At 44.8% G+C, this 19895-nt stretch overlaps 1 protein-coding gene across 5 annotated transcripts in view; it reads right to left on the reverse strand.

The window, feature by feature from the left end:
• Positions 1–200: 200 nt before the first annotated feature.
• The window catches only part of BID (BH3 interacting domain death agonist), a 34188-nt gene continuing 14493 nt past the window's right edge, over positions 201–19895 (reverse strand). For 4 of the 5 annotated variants that reach the window (XM_050921000.1, XM_050921025.1, XM_050921006.1 and 1 more), the window contains exons 2-7: positions 9023–9129; positions 8394–8462; positions 7232–7439; positions 5971–6110; positions 3681–3893; positions 201–1257 (exon numbers count right to left, since the gene is read on the reverse strand). In XM_050921000.1, the coding sequence (XP_050776957.1) occupies positions 3684–3893; positions 5971–6110; positions 7232–7439; positions 8394–8402 (567 nt within the window). In that variant the 5' untranslated portion in view covers positions 8403–8462; positions 9023–9129 and the 3' untranslated portion in view covers positions 201–1257; positions 3681–3683. Of the gene's footprint in view, positions 1258–3680; positions 3894–5970; positions 6111–7231; positions 7440–8393; positions 8463–9022; positions 9130–12655; positions 12809–19895 lie in introns of those variants that run through there. The other variant, XM_050921016.1, reaches the window with a different exon arrangement.

Raw genomic sequence — 19895 nt, forward strand, 5'->3', positions numbered from 1 at the left:
CACCCTTTCAGCTCCAGTAAATGAAAAAGCTGATATTTCCTTTTACAAATTTCAACAGCCACAAAGACAAAGTGATTCCATTCCGGAGGGACAACAGAAAACTTTTTAAAAAAAGAGAGAAACTTCCAAGGACAAGGGGATTCAGAGTGTATTCAGTTTTAAGTACTTCCTTGCACTGCCAATTTGAAACTGGACAACAGTTGCATTTACAATTTTATTAAAGTATAAAATATTTACAGGTAATGTGAGAAACAGTAACTCAGAGTTTAGTTCATGTAAACTGTCAAGTTGAGACAACATTCCTGGTAGACCCACCAGGCACAAGTTAATGCTGAGAGATGATCAAGGGTGCCAGCCTCTTAGTCCCTGACTACAGGAAGGGATCTATTGAGTGGAAAGTAAAGCTAGTGTGTGTTATGCTCAAGTATGCCCAGATGAATGTTATCGGACCTGATCACATCACTCAATTGTTGCTTTTCTATAACTTTACACATGTAAATCAATCATCCAGAGGCTCAAAAGAATAGTAGGGGAGTAAACCCTGCCTGCTCTCCCCAAATTAATGTGCCTAGGGAAAAAACCCTGAGCATACAGTTTGCTCAACAATAGCTCTCCCCAGCCAGTAGTGAAGACATACCTTTGGAAAACTGTGGGCCAGTATTAGAGGACTGTGCTCAGAAAGACAATTCAGTGGGAAAGACTAGAGGGGCTCAGCCTATGGTTCTTTTGTGCTGCAGTAAGCTATGTCTCCAGAAGACCTAGCACTAGCCATGAAAGCACAGCTTTGAAGTAGGGGTGTGCAGTGTGGCTGCTCTCACCCGGGCTAGGCCAATGCCACTGCTGATCTGATCTCATGCGTTAAACCCTGCAGGGAAGACACACCCTATCCTCAGTGCATGGGATAATGAGCTCAAGTTTCAGTACACACACCTGCGTGCACTGCCAACTGGCACTTCCGCTTAATCATACATGTCTGCACCAGTACTAAGTCACATTCAATATTTGGTAGAAGAAAGTAACAGGCAAGCCATACCCCTCCATGTCTCTGCTGAACAATCGCACAGCTGGAACATTTCTCCTGTACTGATCTCTGAAGAACCTAAAACATAACTAAGGGGTTGTATTTCCCTCTTCACAGCTGCATTGCAAAGAATTTAAACAAGGGGAAAAAAGCAACGTTTTAACATTTAAAGTAAATACTCAAAAAGCCATCTTCTCCACAGAAGTCAATGGGACTGGCTCCGCTCTCATTCAACTCTAGAGGGGACACACAGAACAAGGGTTAGCAAAGGCAACAAGCCAAGACAGTCTACCTAGTCTTAGTGAAATCCCTGTCATTCTTCCCTGAGAGGGAGAGCATGAATGTTTAAGCAGGACTGTGTCACAAATTCATCGCCAGGCTAATGGAGAGATGAGCTCCTGGAGAGGAATTTGCCCCTCAACCTACTTATGTTTATAGTCCAGCTGTTTTAATGACCACCACCCCATTTCTGGGTTCATAGCAACATACCTTGTGGCCCTTCTGGGAAACTTATGACTCCACCTGCCAGATTTCTGTCATTCTAAGACCTGATATACATTTAAAAGTTTTGCCAGCATAAATTTGTTGATTAGGGGTGACCCAAAAAAATCATTCCTACTGACACACAGTTGTGCAAGTAAAAAGCTCTAGCACAGATGCAGCTATACTGGCCAAAAAAAAAAAAAAAAAGGTCTTTTGCTACTACAGGTTATTTCATATGAGGAACTGGTATAAGCTATCATCAGTCAGAGTTCTTTTGCCAATATGAGCTGGGTCTATACTGGAAAGGGTTTGCTGATATAGCTGCACTGTCTAGTGTAGGCAAGACCTAAGTGTAAGCCAGGGAGCTAAAGGCTGGTTCTCATGGCAGGAGCCGCGCCCCACCCCCCCCCCCGAATAGTCCCACCCAGACCCCTTCTCTTTCCCACATCTAAGTCTTGAGGATTGGCCAGTTCCCAAGGCAATGCACAGCCGGGGAGCTGTTTCTGCAGTATTAACCTGTAGGAACTGGCTCTGTTGCACACTCTCTAAAATAAGCTGCCCCAAGCAGTGCATTAAAATTTGAGTCACCTAAGAAGTGTCACTCATTTGGCCTTGTGCCACCACTCAAGACAGAAAGGCATTGGTAACCCACTTAACAGACCTGCCAGTCAGTTTTCAGACAATTATTGTAGCCAACACAGTCTACACCATTTGCTAAAACAACTATGGTCCAAATCCTGACTCCACTGCAGCCTGAGTAACAGGACTGTGCAGTGAGGATCCCCTCCCCCCAGGCTGAGCAGTTGTTCTGGAGCCATTGCACTGTGTCCCATAGCTCATGTGCCCTCCCTGTGTTTGTGCAGGAGGACAGAGAAGAGCTTGTAGATCTTAATAATTCCAGAAACTCTACCCCTGCAGACTAGGATGTAGCTCAGCTCTACAATGCAGACAGTGCTGATCACCTCCCAAGGATACTCCATCACCTTCTGCAGTGAAATGACACTGCTCCCTTTGCTCTCAGATGCTTCCAAATCTGCAGACTAGCAGGGGGCAAGTTTGCCCCTGTGTCAATGCACCATCACTGCCAAGGTTTCAAATACCCAGTGGTACACTATGGGCAAATTAGTTATTTAACATCTCCCCTGTCAATTTTGTAAAGGCAGTTCCTTATGTATCAGAGCCCAGCTGCCTTTTCAGTAACAGCTTGGTTTAGTGCTCACTTCCTGTATCTCTAGCTTTGAAAACTCCACCTCCTCAGGACACTTGGACCTCTAACCTTTTAACTACAGATCCTGGCTCGCTGTGCAGTAGCACCGCAGACAGAAAAGAAGAATGGGGTCTCTATTTACTATTTAAACATTTCCCCATTCTCCTGTTGCTGTAGCTGTCCCGGTGGCACTAAAATTACCGTAACCACTTAGAGTGGCCGTTTCAGGTGGGGAACAGAGAGAGAAGGGGAACCCAGCAGGACAGAAATGGGGGCAGAGACAAGTGGAACATGATCAGAATTGGGGCTGTCTGGGCAACTACCTTCTTTGCCCTGGAGGAACTGATCACTCCTGGGCCCATCCATGCCACGCCCAGGAGAAGCTGCTGTGAGCAACATGTGACTTACTATTCACACCTCCCCTTGCCTAGGGGCAGGGGGCTTGTGGACACACTGTGCTGGAAGAGGTCAACCTTTGGATTTGAACTCAGGGTTGTGAGTTCAATCCTTGAGAGGGCCATTTGGGGAACTGGGGCAAATAATCTGTCTGGGAATTAGTCCTGCTTTGAGCAGGGGGTTGGACTAGATGTCCTCCTGAGGTCCCTTCCAACCTAATATTCTATGATCTATGAACTCAGGTGAGCGAGTGGGTGGAGCTGAAAGTTTCTCACACAGCTTCCTCGCAACTCCCCTTGGCCAGACGTATCCCACAACAGTATTAGTACCTAAGCAGAGTGGGACTCCAGCTCCTGCTGCAAAGCCTTAAGTGGCTATAAGGTAGTAAAAAGACACCATTGATTTTATAGGAATATAGATAGCAATTAGAGCTGGAGGGAGCTCTGCTAGATCACATACAATCCCAGTCCCATCCTCAGCCAGGATTATTTCCTAAACTGCTTTGCCCAGTCCTGAGTTGCCATTTTTCTTGGGAGACTTCCACAGCTTAAGAGACAGTTTGATGATTCTTACTTGTTATCCCAGGTTGACGACGTAATTGTGGAGGTTCTGGTTGATGTAATTCACAGTGGTGTTAAAGACACGGTGTAGAAGGGATGGCATTTTGTTTGCTACTGTTCTGGCTAACACCATTGCTAGCACCAACATGGCTTTCTCCCGCTCCATTTCCAAAGGTACGGTTCTCATGAGCCCTTCCACTGTATTAGACAGACGCCTCATTATTTCCTGAATAGAGAGGAGAGAAAAATCCAGTAAATGTCTCTCTAAATATCCTACTACGGACTGTAAGAGTGACAAAACATTCACCCACCCAACTGCCCCAAAATGCTGCTACAATCCCTTCAACTCAGAAGCACACATGGACTCATACTGGGTGGCATTTCCCACCTTGAGTGGCTTTTATGCAACGGGGGTCACCATCAAGAACCGCAGGATTTACACAGGACAGAAGTTACATATAGTGCTGGTAAATTTAAATCTATCTTTACAAACATGGAGCGAGATGTGGTCCCGGCCCTGAAGAGCTTACACGCACATTGCCAGAGCCTGAAAGGTGCTGAGTGCTCTCCCACTGGACTTGGCCCTAGATTAGACAGGACAACAGAGCAGGTGATGGAGGGTATAGATGAGAAATTAATCCAAGTGCTGCTCTGGATCAGTGAAAAAATACATATATCCCCAGCAAGACAATCTAGATCAGTGGTGGGCAACCTGCAACCTGCGGGCCTCATGTGGCCCATCAGGGTAATCTGACTGCGGGCCGTGAGACATTTTGTGGATGTTGACCGTCTGTAGGCCCGGCCCCACACAACCACGGGGAGCTGGGGGGCTGTGCCTACCGACGGTCAACTTCAGCAAAATGTCTCGCAGCCTGCAACCAGATTACTCTGATGGGCCGCACATGTCCCGCAGTTTGCCCGCCACTGATCTAGATGCTGCACAAACTAAGATGCATAAATACTCTGATTAAGCAATGCACAAAAAGCTTATCTAGTCCCGTGCAAAAAAAGTGCATGTCTCTGCCTCCTATATTGCTGGAGTTTAAAAGTTTTATGCCAAGGTCATAAATTGGAGGTCTAACAAGGTCCTGAGCACCCTCAGCTGCCACTGAAGGTCAGTGGGAATTGTGGCTACTCAGAGTCCTTCAGATTTTATACAACAAGGGGTTTTATGATATAAATAGACAGATTGTTTAAGATAATCCAGCATTGTCTACCACACGCCACTTGCTGAGAGTTTGACTCTGGAGCATAACAGATCACACACTGCATTGCCTGTAACTTGCACAGAGATGCTTGGGAAACATATCCTGGGCAAGAGTGGATGAGCCCAAAATGCCACACTTATCTGAAGATAATGGAGAGCTCCAAGGAGGTGAACAAAACTGACTAGCAGATCTAGACCTAGGTCCTTCTGAGAGGAAGGATGGTTTATGGCTAAAGCACATGAGTGGATTTGGAAAAGCTGGTCTTTATTCCTTCCTCCAAGGGTTTTCTGCAACACCCAACACTGTAGTATCTAAGGGTTGCTGAGTTTCTGCAACTGATAGTATTACTTAAGCACCAGTGTGCCTACCTGTGTACATGAAACAGCTGAGAGTCTTACAGTCTTAACAAATGCACAAGGTTCAGTGTTATCTAAGTCACTTAGGGCACATCTACACCGCAAAAGCCAAGCTAAACTAAAAACCCCCACAAATCCACAGCAGCGAGTCTCAGAGCCCTGATCTTCAGGCTAAAATGGCAATGGAGTGGAGATGTTCCTGCTCAGGCTGGAGCCCAGGCTCTGAAACCTGATGATGGGGGTGGCTTTAAGAGCCCAGAATCCAGTCCAAGCAGGAATGTCTACACTGCTATTTTTAGTCCTATAGCTTGAGCCTTAGACAGTTACTCAGACTCTGAGACTCACTGCTGTGAGGTTTTTTGCAGTGATTTTTGGCCTGATTTTCAGGAGGTGCTGGGTTCTTGCAACTCCCACTGATGTCAGTGGCCACAGAGTGCTAAGTACATCTGAAAGTCAGCTTTACCCTATCTGTGCCTTAGCTTCCCCACTGCAAGATGGGGATGACAACACTGCTGGACCTACCTCTCACGATGTTGTGAAGCTGATGTAATGTTTTCTGGAATCTTTACATGGAAGGTGCATGCAAAGGATGGATTCTTGACCTGGTCATACTGAAAGCAACAAACTATCTAAAAACAACAACGCAGGCAACTCTCCATTCTGCTGATCACATCCAGAGGGATCTGTTACATTTTCATCTTTCTTTAGTTATTGCTAATCAGCTGAATTCCTCACTTACCGCTCTGGACAGATTCTCATTCACAAATTGCAGCACTAGATCATTTACTACTCTCTGATCGATCTCCCTAGCCAACTGGTCCCCGATCTCAGCAAGCTGAGCGCCGATGAGCTGGAAAACGTCCTCATCAAAACCAGAACCTAATTCCAGCAAAATAAAGAGATGGTTTAAAACAGGATTTTGTTCAAATACAGACATGACCAAATCTAGGTCCAGTGCAGGTGTTACAACAGGCTCAAGTACCCCAGAAGCGCTCTTGCTTTCAACTGCAAGGCACAGCAGCTCTCCCCACAAAGTGTTCGAAACTACTACATGCCCCAGGGATCATTCCACTCATCACTGACATGCAGCCACCTCTGAGGTGGAACACGATAGCCCTGAATGGAGAACTAAATGTCCAGCAGCACTACATAGTAGCTCAGGAGAAATATCTGACCCAAACGATACTGCAGGGAGAATTTAAAATATAGCTACTGAAATGAAATTTGGCCAGGCCACTGCGGTAACACCCTCATCCTGGAGGGTGAAAAAGCCACGTGATCTTTCACAACCATGGCCAGGACCTCTTACTCTCATCTAGAATACAGCATCTCTATTACCAGAGCCACCTCTGACACCATCCCGGGGCATTAGTTCAATACCGATTTGGAGGGCAGAGTGCCACCTACCATAAACACCCGGATTGATCTGAGAGATCACCCATCCAAGAGTAGTTAAGCAGGCTCAGACCTGCTTAGCCTATGAGACGATGAGGTCACAGCCCAAGGTAGTATAGCAATGCCCCTGGGGGCACTACACTGTGGATAACAGTCAGTACTATTCCTGTTGCCTTAGCCATCTTTGGATACCATTTCCCCATCTCACAGGCAAAGCAAAATGTGGTGAATTTCAGCCCAAATAGCAGACATATGAGTTGTTCCTAAAGTCCCAGTTCTAAACTAGCCAACAGGTGCCAATTATCCAAACACCTTCTAAAACTTAAGGCCTAGCAATGGAGTTTGGGGCTCCATTATGGCAAACTGCAAGGGGGTGGAAGAAAAGGCATCTGGGTACTATGGTGAAGAGTGCTCCAGAAATACCTAGACAGGGAAGATAAGCTGCTAAGCATCAGCTGTACCTTCTGAACTGAGAAAGTCCAATTTGTTAACATCAAGAGCGACAGCACAGCAATATTCCGCAGAGAAAATACTCCCTGTACCATTCTGCTACAAAAGAGATCAGCTTCAGGACAGTGGGATAAGGGAAGAAGGAAAGTACTTACCTGGCTCACCATTCTGGAACCGGCCACTCCGATTCCCATCGGTCTGAAGCTCCCCATCATCAGACTCAACACAGAGGAAGTCTTTTGGTGAGGAAACCATCACCTGGCTTCTCAGAGATTCCAGCTCTTTGCTGAAATCACAGTTGTGACAGTTCTTCAGAAACGAATACACGAGGATGCGCTCCACCTGTACATCGCCATGCAGACCCTAAAAATAAGCCCCAAAAGTCATCATGAATCTGACAGCTAACAAGACACTCCTGCCTGAGAGGACTTTTCCACTACTGTCTCTCTATTGTGGACCTCCTCCAGGAGCCTAAAATAATGTTCACCAAAGAGACTGCATAGTTGCATGATTGCATTCTGATTGTCATGGCTTTGTTTATGTGTAGGACCTACAGAAAGTGCTGCATGATTTTGTTTTTACTAATCCAGTGGTGGAAGGATTAATTTAAGATGCTCCATGTATTTCAAGCTGCAGTTTAAAACTACCATTTTAAAACATGTACTTACACAAACTCAGACCATAAGCCTGTTACCTTGAATTTGGGAATTGATCAGTTGCTTATATTTATGACAGGAAATAGACTAATGTCCATTTACCTTTTAAGCAATGTGAGATATTAACCAGGGGAGGGTTCTCACCCCCAAAAAATACAGACTCTTCAAAAGTTAAGAGCACATCTTTCATCTCACCGTTTGACTGGGACCCTGACAAAGTCAATAATGACCATGTTTAGCTAGCGTCAGAAAGAGAGCAGGCAGCTTGAGTCTGATGTCAGATATGCAGGCACACCCATCCACACAGACTGGGGAATGAGCTGCCTGTATGGATGGCAGCATGTTGGCAGAAAGTCCAAGCTGTACAGAAACAAGGTGCCTGCATACCCAAACTTGCACAGGGACTAGGAACCAAAATGAGTTCAGATTGAGTATCCCCCAAATTATTAAATGTTAAATAATACACTTTTTTTGGCCTATATTTTAAAAAGTGACTAAAGTTGAGCACCCAAAATCACTAGATACCTCAAAAGAGGCCTGATTTTCAGAGGGTCAGGGCAGAGGGAAATCACACCCCTTAAGCTGGGCACACAAGATCACCAGTCACTTCTGAAAATTTAAACTTACGGCATTTTGAAACATAAAACCTTTTGGAACTAACCTGATCCATGCTGGCTGCTGGGCTGGTGCAGCTGTGTTATCCTTAGCTTTCAACGCACGAGTCCTTTCCCTGCAAGGGAACAAAAGGATGATGCCAACGAGCCTGCAAGCCACTTTGTCCCAGAGATTCTCTTTGACAAGCCCTTACTGATCCAGCCCTGCTTTGCGCAGCATGGGCCTTCCCCAGGAACACATGCTTGGTGATTTGGCAGTCATAGGGACCACTGTGAACACTGGACCAGATGAGCAAGTAGGCCCTTTTTTAGGAGTGAAGAGGGGTGGGATAGGAGGTCACAATGCCTCCCCTCATTGGTAGCTCCGCCTTCCTGCTTTATGAATAGGCATGATAATGGAGAGGCCTGGGGGCAGACAATCACCATGACAGCAAGAGACCTAGAAAGGAACAGGGGCTTTTAGAGTCAGGGCGTTCTGCCTTAGCTGGGGCCAGCTGTTGGAATGGAGAGCAAGTTTAGTTCCAGGTGGACCTCTGGCCTGGCTAGTGAAGGATCCAAGATGTCCTGATCATAGGCACTGACTCTGGGGGTGCTCCGGGTTGGCAGTGTGTTAGGTGTCAGCACCTAACACACTGCGTGCCCCCTAGGTGTACAGGAAATAACCCAGTTCAAGTACCTGGTGTTGTTGAGAGTCAAGCTGTTTGTGTCCTGCCAAAGGCCTCCAATCACATTTAATAAAAGCTCCTTAGCACAGCCATGCCACTGCTACAACTCAGGGAGAATCTAGAGGGAGAACATAAGAAATCAGTCACAAACAAACTGTTTTCAGGAAAAACAATGAGGAGTCCTTAAGAGACTAACAAATGTATCTGAGCATACGCTTTTGTGGGCCAAAACTCACTTCATCAGATGCATGGAGTGAAAAAAAAACAAAACAGTAAGCAGAATGTGAAGTATCCGTGGTTACTTGTCGCTTAGTAAGCAGAATATATATTATAGCCCATTAAAAGATGGGAATTGCCTTACCAAGTGAGGGGTCAGTGTTAACAAGGCCAATTCAATTAAAGCGGAAGTGGCCTATTCTCAACAGTTGACAAGAGGGGTGAATACCAAGGGAGGGAAAATCACTTTTGTAGTGCTAACGAGGCCAATGCAATCAAGGTGGCCCATTTCCAACAGTTGACAAGAAGGTGTGAGTCTCTGCAGAGGGAAAATTACTTTTTGTAGTGACCCATCCACTCCCAGTTTTTATTCAGGCCTAATTTGATGGTGTCCAGTTTGCAAATTAATTCCAGTTCTGCAGTTTCTCGTTGGAGTCTGTTTTTGAAGTTTTTGTTGTTGAAGAATTGCCACTTTTAAGTCTGTTATTGAGCGTCCAGGGAGATTGAAGTGTTCTCCTATTGGTTTTTGAATGTTACAATTCTTGAGAATTTTAGACAGGCAGCCTCACAAATGCATGGAGCTCCCTCTGCTGGAACAGAAGGGGCTTCTACTTAGTTTTTTGAAGGCATGTAGTTCAGTTGAATAGTGCCAAACACAGAGCTCTGAACTCTGCTCTCTGTCCAAAGAGCTGATACTGTGTGGACTTCAGTGTTGCAAGCTGGCCCCACATCCCAGCCCACGTACACCAAACCTGACCTGAATAGGCCCAGCTGTAAGGGGAGACAGGAGTTTCATCTCCAACTCCAACTCCACTAACTCCTTGATCTCTGTACTGAGGGTGCCAGCTGCAGTGGTGTTTGTTTGTTTGTGTTTGTTTTGCAATGTGGACACCAGCTCACCCAGGATGAGCTGAGAGCACCAAGACACTTCTGATGTGATCTTCCAGTCACCACTGACCGGAACTAGCTTTAAACTTTGCGCCACTCCATAGCACACTCTCACATCTGTCTTGGCCCCTGTTGGAGCAGTTTACAGTGGTGACCAAAACTCTGCTTTAAAATGACTCAGAGTGCAGGTGGAAAAGTGGAAGTGAAAAAAAGCAGAAACTTACAAACTTCAAGCTCAGATGCAAGCCACAAGGAGATACAAATTGTTCAGGAAAGAAAAGGTATTTCCCAGCTTTTTGGAGGGTTTTTACAGATTTGTGATTTCAAACAAACAAAAAACCCCACATACAAATACTTGGGCAGCAGTTTTTTTATCCATGATCTCTCAGAATTTACTTGGTTCCATCTAACAGCCACACATTAACCAATTAGATCTTGGAAAAAATTGGGGCCCTGCATCAGACCATTGGTCCATCTAGTTCAACACCCTGTCTCTGTCAGTGATCCACAACATATGTGATGTAAAATGTGATATAATGTACCAGACCAGCTGTGGTATGGAGGAGGCAAGAAGACTTCCTTTCTATTCTCCTCCTGATACCAGAGAAAACTCCCCAGACTCCATTTTGTACCTCTGGCTTCCATTTTAAATAAGCAAGAGGCACTCCATGATAAAGTGAAAGCTGCAGGTCACACAGACTAAAAATAAAATTGGTGGGAAAACCAAAGTAGGAGAAAGGTCAGCAGATCATAACTATGAGGTAAACAACAATTGCAGGCTAAAAAGAGAACTGATAGTTTGGAATGATTGGCAGTTGGCATGCACCCAAGAAAGATCTGACAGGAAGATATCAACAGAAGTGTCTAGAAAGTTCTGACAGGACAGTATAAAAGTCAGTGTGTCTCAGTAGACAACTGACATGAGGAGGGAAGAGCTGAAGAAGCAGAGACCTGAGACCTGAAAGACAAGCAGCAGCAGCACCACCACCACCACCAGAGAGAATCCTGTCAATAGAGCAAAGTTAGCAGACAAAATAAGCTTGTCAGTCAAAGTTATAGTCTTAGTATAGGATAGCACAGTGTTAGTGTGTGTGTTAATAAAGATGTATGTACGTACATGTGTTGATTGTGAAGAAAATGTTTATATGTAAGACCTAAAGAACCGTTATCAATTGCTGTCAGCATCCTGCAGCAGACTGGCCATCGGAAACAGGGGGCAGCCACTTCAGAACATTTCAAACCACAAGGCAATATGGTTTGGGGTGCTCTTTGACTTGCTGTAAGAGAATCTGCACCAATAAAAAGGTGCCAGATTTTGGAAAGAACACTGTTTTGTGCCAATCATTTATCAGAAGGTTGTATCCATGTCCTCCAGGTATTTCCTTAGCCACCCTGGAAACCCAGACCTTAGGAAAACAGGTTGGTTAATAAGTGGGCTGTTTTGAGGGAACCCTTGGTAAACCCAGGACAGAGTGATAAGTGAGCTATTCTAGGGGCACCCTAATTCTATTTTCGAGACCCTGGAACAGGTTGTTTGATCACCCTTTTCTTAGGCCTTGTCTTCAGTACAAAAAAGCAGGTTGTTAACTTGAGGTAAAATCTAATAAAGACAAGGCAGTCTGTAGTTTTCACACAACCTAGCAGGTAGAGGTAAAGCCTGGGCTCCCCCATAGTCTTTAATTTGACTCGCTAATTTGTGTGGAAACTACAAATTACATAATCTTCATGAGGATTTTCCTTTGTGTTAGTTAACTTGAGATAAGAACACATCTCTTTTTTTACGTGAAGGAAGACTTGTATATATTCTCCTCCACTGGACAGTCGCTATGGAAAAGGACAAACGGACACAAATCAGATATTAGGAATGGCAATATACAAAAACCTGTAGGAGAACACTTCAACCTCTCTGGCCACACTATAGCAGACCTTAAGGTGGCCATCCTGCAGCAAAAAAACTTCAGGACCAGACTTCAAAGAGAAACTGCTGAGCTTCAGTTCATCTGCAAATTTGACACCATCAGCTCAGGATTAAACAAAGACTGTGAATGGCTTGCCAATTACAGAACCAGTTTCTCCTCCCTTGGTTTTCACACCTCAACTGCTAGAACAGGGCCTCATCTTCCCTGATTGAACTACCTCATTATCTCCAGCTTGCCTGCATATATATACCTGCCCCTGGAAATTTCCACTACATGCATCTGAGGAAGTGGGTATTCACCCACGAAAGCTCATGCTCCAAAACGTCTGTTAGTCTATAAGGTGCCACAGGACTCTCTGCTGCTTTTACAGATACAGACTAACACGGCTACCCCTCTGATACTCTCCTTCAGTGATGGCCCACCCCACTACTAAAGGGCTAAAGTTAATAATGCCATGCTAAAAAGGCTGTAATTAATGTCCTTAAACACTTTCTCAACTTTAATGTACACTGCATCATCATGATAGGGGGGTGGGGTTTTTTGGGGGTGGGGTGAGGTGGGTGAGTGCTGTGGTTTAAGCTAAGAATATGGAAAGACAGTCCTGTGTGACTGCCTATTCACCATAAGGCTCATCTTCACTGCAGAAGTAACCTGGCCTCTTACTCAGTTGTTGCCCGTATCCTGATTCCTGTCCACGCATAAAAACCACCCTACATCAGAGGGAAAATCTCAGCTTTCAAGTGGTATCAAGCAATTTCTACATCTGCTGTTCTGCAACATAGTGGAAACAGTTAAAAACCATAGTGGAGTTGAATTGTGGGGGAAAAGCTAAAGGGTAACCCAAATGATGTGTTTTAAAAGCATGGGTGTCATATTTATCTTCATATGTTCTTATATATTAATAAAAATAATACATTCAGCAAAACAAAGGCTAATATCTGTAACTCTGCTGTGGTCCCTGCTCCCTGGGAAGCTTGCTGCTGCATGGTTAGACAAACACAGACATACAGGGCTGGAAGGGACATCAAGAGGTCATCTAGTCCATCCCCCCTTGGAGGGATAGGACCTAATGAAGCTAGACCAGGGGTAGGCAATCTATGACGCGGGTGCCGAAGGTGGCACACGAGGTGATTTTCAGTGGCACTCACACTGCCTGGATCCTGGCCACCAGTCTGAGGGGGGCTCTGCATTTTAATTTAATTTTAAATGAAGCTTCTTAAACATTTAAAAAACCTTATTTACTTTACATACAACAACAGTTTAGTTATATATTATAGACTTATAGAAAGAGACCTTCTAAAAACGTTAAAATGTATTACTGGCACACGAAACCTTAAATTAGAGTGACTACATGAAGACTCCGCACACCACTTCTGAAAGGTTGCTGACCCCGAGCTAGACCATCCCTGACAAGTGTTTGTCCAACCTATTCATAAAACCCTTCAATGATGGGGATTCCACAACCTCCCTTGGAAGCCTGTTCCAGTGCTTACCCACCCTTATAGTTAGAAAGGATTTCCTAATAGCCAATCTAAATCTCCCTTGCTACAAACTAAGATGATTACTAGTTATCCTACCCTTGATGGACAATTGATCACCATCCTCTTTATAACCAATATTTAGGTATATGAAGACTTTTATCTCTCCATCTCAGCCTCCTGTTCTCTAGACTAAACATGTTCAATTCTTTCAGCCTTTCCTCAGATGCTCGGTTGTCTAAACCTATCATCATTTCCGTTGCTCTCCTCTGGACTCGCTCCAATTTTGCCACATCTTTCTTAAAGTGTGGCAATCAGAACTGGATACAGTACTCCAACTGAGGCCTCACCAGCACTGAAGAGAGCAGGACAATTACCTCCCATGTCTTACCTAATGTAGCTAGGAAAGAACTAAACAACTGCTTTATTCCAGGTATTGCAAAAAAGAGGCTTGTAATCCAGAGTCTCACTAGTATAAACACATACTCTTAATATGTTCCAGCGACGGCTAGCTAACTCTCATCACCATGTTTCCCCTATACGCATTGTACCCCAACTTATTCAAATGCCTTAAGGAACCATTTGAAACGTTTGAATAATTGTTTTAGACAAACAAACTTCACCTTCTATATGAATTTCACACAGAAGGGCAGAAATAATGTAAGTGCATAACAGCTCTGGCATTGTTTGGACATGACTCATCATATCCTAGGGCTGTCATTTCCAGCTCACGTATGCACACTGGGGTGACTAGATGAGTTAGCGCGAGTATAAACAGTAGTGTAGCTGTGGTAGCACGGGCAGTGGCAGCACTACTCAGTCACGCCAAGTGCAACCTTGCCTGAACCCTGTGGATATGTACTCAAGATGGCTTAGTTGTGCTACCACTGCCCATGCTACTGTGGTTGCACTACTACTCATACTCATGCTAACTCTCCATCAAGCTAGCATGAGTATGTGTATATGCAAGCTGGGAATCGCACTCCTAGCTCTGCGTGTAAAGGTAGCCTAAGAAAAAATACTTAATATACCAATAAGCCACTCTAGGGGTCTTCGTTACTAGTCTATCAGGATACACCTCACATGTTTCGGATGACCAAGGTGTGGACCAATTATATAATGCACTTAGAGTTTACGGCCAAGATTTTTAAAAGTGATTAGTGATGGAGTGTGCCTCAATTATTGGACATCCCACTTGAGATAGCTTAATGGGGTCTGATTTTCAGAGGGTGGGTGATCAGCGCTTTTTGAAAAATCAGACCCCTTTAAGGAGTCTCACTGAACCCCTAAAAAAAAAAAATGCAGCCAAGAAGAGTCACTAAACATTTGAATATCTTGGCCCAGATCATTAGTTTTAGATGTATTTAAACTTTTAAAGAGACTTAATTGTATTTCATCCTTGCACTAAGGAAAACAGTTTGTGGTAGAAAAATATGAAAAAAAAAAAAAACAGTAGGGAAAAGACCATAAACTCCCTTTCTGCTTTGGATGTTGATTTATTAGCTATATGATTATATTATATTACTCCTTTTATTTAGGAAACCTGAGCTCATTAGGCCCCACTCCCTAAGCCTGCCTGCCTGCCCTTAAGAAGCAGTTTGCGGAACAACAGTGAAGTTTCAATTCACTTTCTACTGAAAATAAATCTCCACTGGGAGCAATTCAATACTCCCAATTATTTATTTAAACATGTGAATTTAAAATGGTCAGTGGCCACAAATTGCTTCTGAGAGGCAGGGAGACATTTAAAAGTCAGTCACTTTAATTCCTTTTGGTCTTCACTCCCTCTCCCTTCATGGCACCTTTAAAAACTCATCTTGTTAATTTAAATTCAGAATTGGGAGTCTTAAGCCAGGTCTCAGTTCAGTTACGAGCAGCTTGTCTAGTGCTGCCTGTGACTGCAGGTTGGTAGGCTGGAGCCGTTTCCCTTTGAAGCCCCCCTGCTAGAGTCTCAGTGTATAAAAATCACGCATATCCATTCAGCCTCAGTTAGCATCCTCGCAAAAACAGATCGCTGTTCTTTCAGACATACATTCCAGAATCTGTGTGAGCTCTGCTCCTAGCCCACAGTCGGAAGCATCTGTAGTTGGCAGTGCAGAGAAACAGTGTAGAACAAAGGAAGTGCTAGGCTTCTGTTTTTCCTGTAGTATCCAGCAGCCCCAATCACAGACCAGAACCCTGTTGTGCTAAGTGCTGTACAAACACAGAACAGAGAGATGGCTCCAAAACTGCTTAGCAATCAGTTCTTCAAAATAAGACCAGGCAGCATTGTCCAGAGAAAGCTAGTTACCAGGTAATTATGGCTCACAATCGTGGCATGACTTGGGAATAAACTTGGCAACATCAGCAGGTAAGTCCCAGAAAAGACTAGAAGGTGGACATATTTTTGGTGATGTGGACATGTGAGTGACTGCTACAATCTGGTGCAGATCAGGCCTCACGCACTTCAAAAGATGTGCCTCTGTCTAAAGCAGCAGTTGGAAAAAAATCACTTGCAAACCAGCCTTGCCTAAATCTTTAGGCACAAGTCTAACAATTTCTTCATGTTGTGCTGGGCTGTCTCTGCACAATAAGGACTGCATCCTGCATTGTTTAAGTCAACGGGAGTTTTGCAGTTAGTGGGACTAGGATCAGGCCCTATATTCACCCAAACAACACTGGATCCCAGACTAGCCTTTCAAAATCTAGCCATGGCCCCCTGGAAAGCATTAGGTGCAGATTCAAGATAGTAAAGGTAGGTAACACAACTAGAGTTGCTGATAGCTTCAACACTTGAAAGAACCTAGCAAACCTCGGGTGATGGGATCTTTTGATATAGGAGCTCTAGACATCCAAGACAGTGACGCTTACCTCCTCCTGGCAACAGATGGCTGCCAGAGCTGCCTTACTCCCATCAAGCCACACAAACAGCTGGTCTTAGCTTGTAACCCCTGGAGGACAGCTTCCATCACAAACAAAAGCAATTATCAATCTCTGCTGCACAAAGGCCACATCCCTGGTGTTATTTTATTCCCCACTTCCTATGCAGTTGCCCAGCCCTGTGGCTGACTTGGTGCCATGTGCCGCAGAAACTTGAAGGAGTGTGTGTGTTAAATAAATATTATCCCTGCATAAGACTGAGGAAGAAATGCATCCAGCAACAACCTGTTACTTTAGAAAGATACGAGGTCCACTGCATGAATCCAGGTGGCAGTTTCCACAATACAGAATTCTGCAGATGCACAGTTGTCACCATGATATTTAACACAAACAGCTCCAACAGGAGCTCTCTCTGGGTCTCCCAATGTGTTAGCATCGGTTTGGAATGCAATTTTTGCAGGGCAAGGACCAAGGGCATGACTACGCTTGCAGATGTAGAGCACTTTGAGTTAAACCAGCCTTTGGAGGGCGCAGTAGAGAAGGCGTTGCAGTCTGTCCACACTGACAGCTTCAAGCGCACTGGCATGGCCACATTTGCGGCACTTGCAGTGGCATTGGGAGCGGTGCATTATGGGCAGCTATCCCAGCATGCAAGTGACTGCAATGTGCTTTTCAAATGGGGGTGGAGTGGGGTGTGACAGGGAGTCTGTTGTGTGTATGGGGGGAGAGAGAGAGAAAATGGGTTTTTGGGGGGGCTGAGAGCATGTCAGCATGCTGTCCTGTAAGTTCAGACAGCAAGCAGACCCCCTTCCCCCCGACCTCTCTCTCTCTCACACAGCATTCCACACTAATGGTTGCTTTGTCTTGGAGCATATAAGCAGCCAGCTGTCAGAAATGGAGCTTTCAAAGGGCATATCTGCATTCCTGCAGCGATTCAAAACAATGACAAGAATGGCCACTTGACTTAAGGGGATTATGGGACGTTTCTGGAGGCCGATCAGAGCACAGTAATGCAACACCCCATTCACACTAGCACCGCAGCGCTCCAATGGGGGCGCATCAAACATTATTCCACTCGCCGAGGTGGAGTATGAGGAGAGCTGTAGCTGCGGAGTCAGAGCGTTCTACATGCCTTGCCAGTGTGGATGGGTAATGAGCTAGGGCCTCCGGGGCTGCTTTAATGCGCTCTAACTCGCAAGTATAGCCAAACCACAAGTCTCTTGTTTTTCAGCAGCTCCGTGCAGTGTCGGCACTTTTAAGTGCTCCCCAGTGCAGAAGATTATTTCCTTTGTGTAAGTGTGGAGCAGGTTAGACTCTAAATCCAGGAGTGTAGAGCTGACTGTGCAGGCTGCCCGTGGCAACACAGCAAAGCAGTAATGAAGGGAGTGAGGTGAACCACAGTTATCTACACAGTAATGTCACACACACCAATTCAGAAATTAGAACTGTGGCCAAGTGTCCTGCCAAACCATATTGAGAATCTCCTTTGTCTAATGAACTATGCTGTGCAACTGGACACGTGCAGTAGAGACACAATGAAATCATAAGGGAAGTAACTGCTGTATACTGTACTTATGAGATATGTGGGGGCCAATTCTGTCTTGGGCTCTGATAGTGCATCGATGTGAAAGAGCTGCAAAAGAAAGGTCATAAATTGCCCCTATGCTGCTCCCCTTGCAGCCCCAGCAAAACAGAAGGAAAGTAGCACAATGCTGAGGGCTACAGAAGTTCTCAGCTGCTGTGCAACCCATAGGCAGCCCTGGGGAAGTTTGCCCTCAATTAATGTATTTCCCCAGGGGCTTTGCAGCAGCCCATAATTTAGATCAGGGGTCGGCAACCTTTCAGAAGTGGTGTGCTGAGTCTTCATTTATTCACTCAGATTTAAGGTTTTGCGTGCCAGTAATATATTTTAACGTTTTTAGAAGGCCTCTTTCTATAAGTCTATAATATATAACTAAACTATTGTTGTATGTAAAGTAAATAAGATTTTTAAAATGTTTAAGACGCTTCATTTAAAATTAAATTAAAATGCAGAGCTGCCTGGACCGGTGGCCAGGACCAGGGCAGTGCGAGTGCCACTGAAAATCAGCTCGCGTGCTGCCTTCAGCACCCATGCCATAGGTTGCCTACCCCTGATTTAGATAGTTAAAAACTGTCATACAAAGTCACTTTCATCCACTCTACTCCAGGGCCACACCTTCTGTGCTCAAGTATCAGGGGGGTAGTCGTGTTAGTCTGGATCTGTAAAAAATGACAAGGAGTCCTATGGCACCTTATAGACTAACAGACATGGGTATTCATCCACGAAAGCTTATGCTCCAATACGTCTGTTAGCCATAAGGTGCCACAGGACTCCTTGTCACCTTCTGTACTGCATCTCTTAAAACGCTCAACACAGAATCTGTATCATGAGCTGTATATATCTGTTCACCAGCATTTCACCCACTCCTCCTATGCAGATCTGCAGATTGCACTATTAGAGAATTAATTGGCCATATATGATCTTCAGTTTTGTCAGCAATTATTTTAGCCTCAGCTATACCAGGTTCTTTTTCTAGCCAAACAACTACACTTTCCAGCAGTAGTCACTCATGCATAGTATGGATAATTTAAGGCAGTTTGTAGAGGGAACATCTGAGATACAACATATACAAACGGGAACATCTCAGATACAACACATACAAACAGAGAAACAATCCCCTGGATAGAAACAATGTATCAGTCAGGAACATCAGCTGCTTTTTTTGTGCACTGTCAAGATGCTTATCTTTCTACAGCCTCTTTCACTTCAGCATGAAGAAGTTCTCTAGAATGGAAACTGCAATAGCCTGTAAGTCATCAGGAAGGGGAAGTGCACGAAGTGTACGTTGGCCTTCCATTGCCAGCCAGGGTCAGAGCTAAGCTCACTACTGCCTGGCAACAGGGATGTCGCCGTCGTTAACAAGAATGAAACTTAGCTCTTATCTAGCACTTTTCATCTGTAAACCTTAAAGTTCTTTAGGAAGAAAGGGAAGTATCACCCCCATTTTATAAATGGGGGAAACATAAGGGAAGTGACTTGCCCGAAGTCACCTAGAAGGTCAGCGGCAAAGCCAAGAACAGACCCCATCTCTCTGGAGCCCTACTTGCTGGACCCCGAAAGCAATCCACAAATATATGGAGAGTGATTTACATAACAAGCACCGTAGGCTCAGCCATCAGGGCAAGAAAGATTGCTGAGGAGAGGAGAAAAGTCAGTGGGAGCATAGCCATCCTCACTGCCAAAGTGTTACATGCCTGAATTCAGAGCAAGCTAACAGGTTCTTTATTCCAGGGACTTCTAACTAACATCAGGGACTACTCCGGATACATACACACATGCATGTCAACATCAGCAAACTGAACGCCATCCATCACCAAGGCACTGGAGTGCCATGCTGCTTTGGCTGTCAGAAGCAGTCCCTGTCCCATGTTTTGGGCGCTACAATGGCCCAAAATAATCAGGAGAAAATATCAGACTTCTTCCCCACCCCCACAAGAAAATT

Source organism: Gopherus flavomarginatus, chromosome 1 (genome assembly GCF_025201925.1).
Source record: "Gopherus flavomarginatus isolate rGopFla2 chromosome 1, rGopFla2.mat.asm, whole genome shotgun sequence".
Taxonomy (NCBI): domain Eukaryota; kingdom Metazoa; phylum Chordata; order Testudines; family Testudinidae; genus Gopherus; species Gopherus flavomarginatus.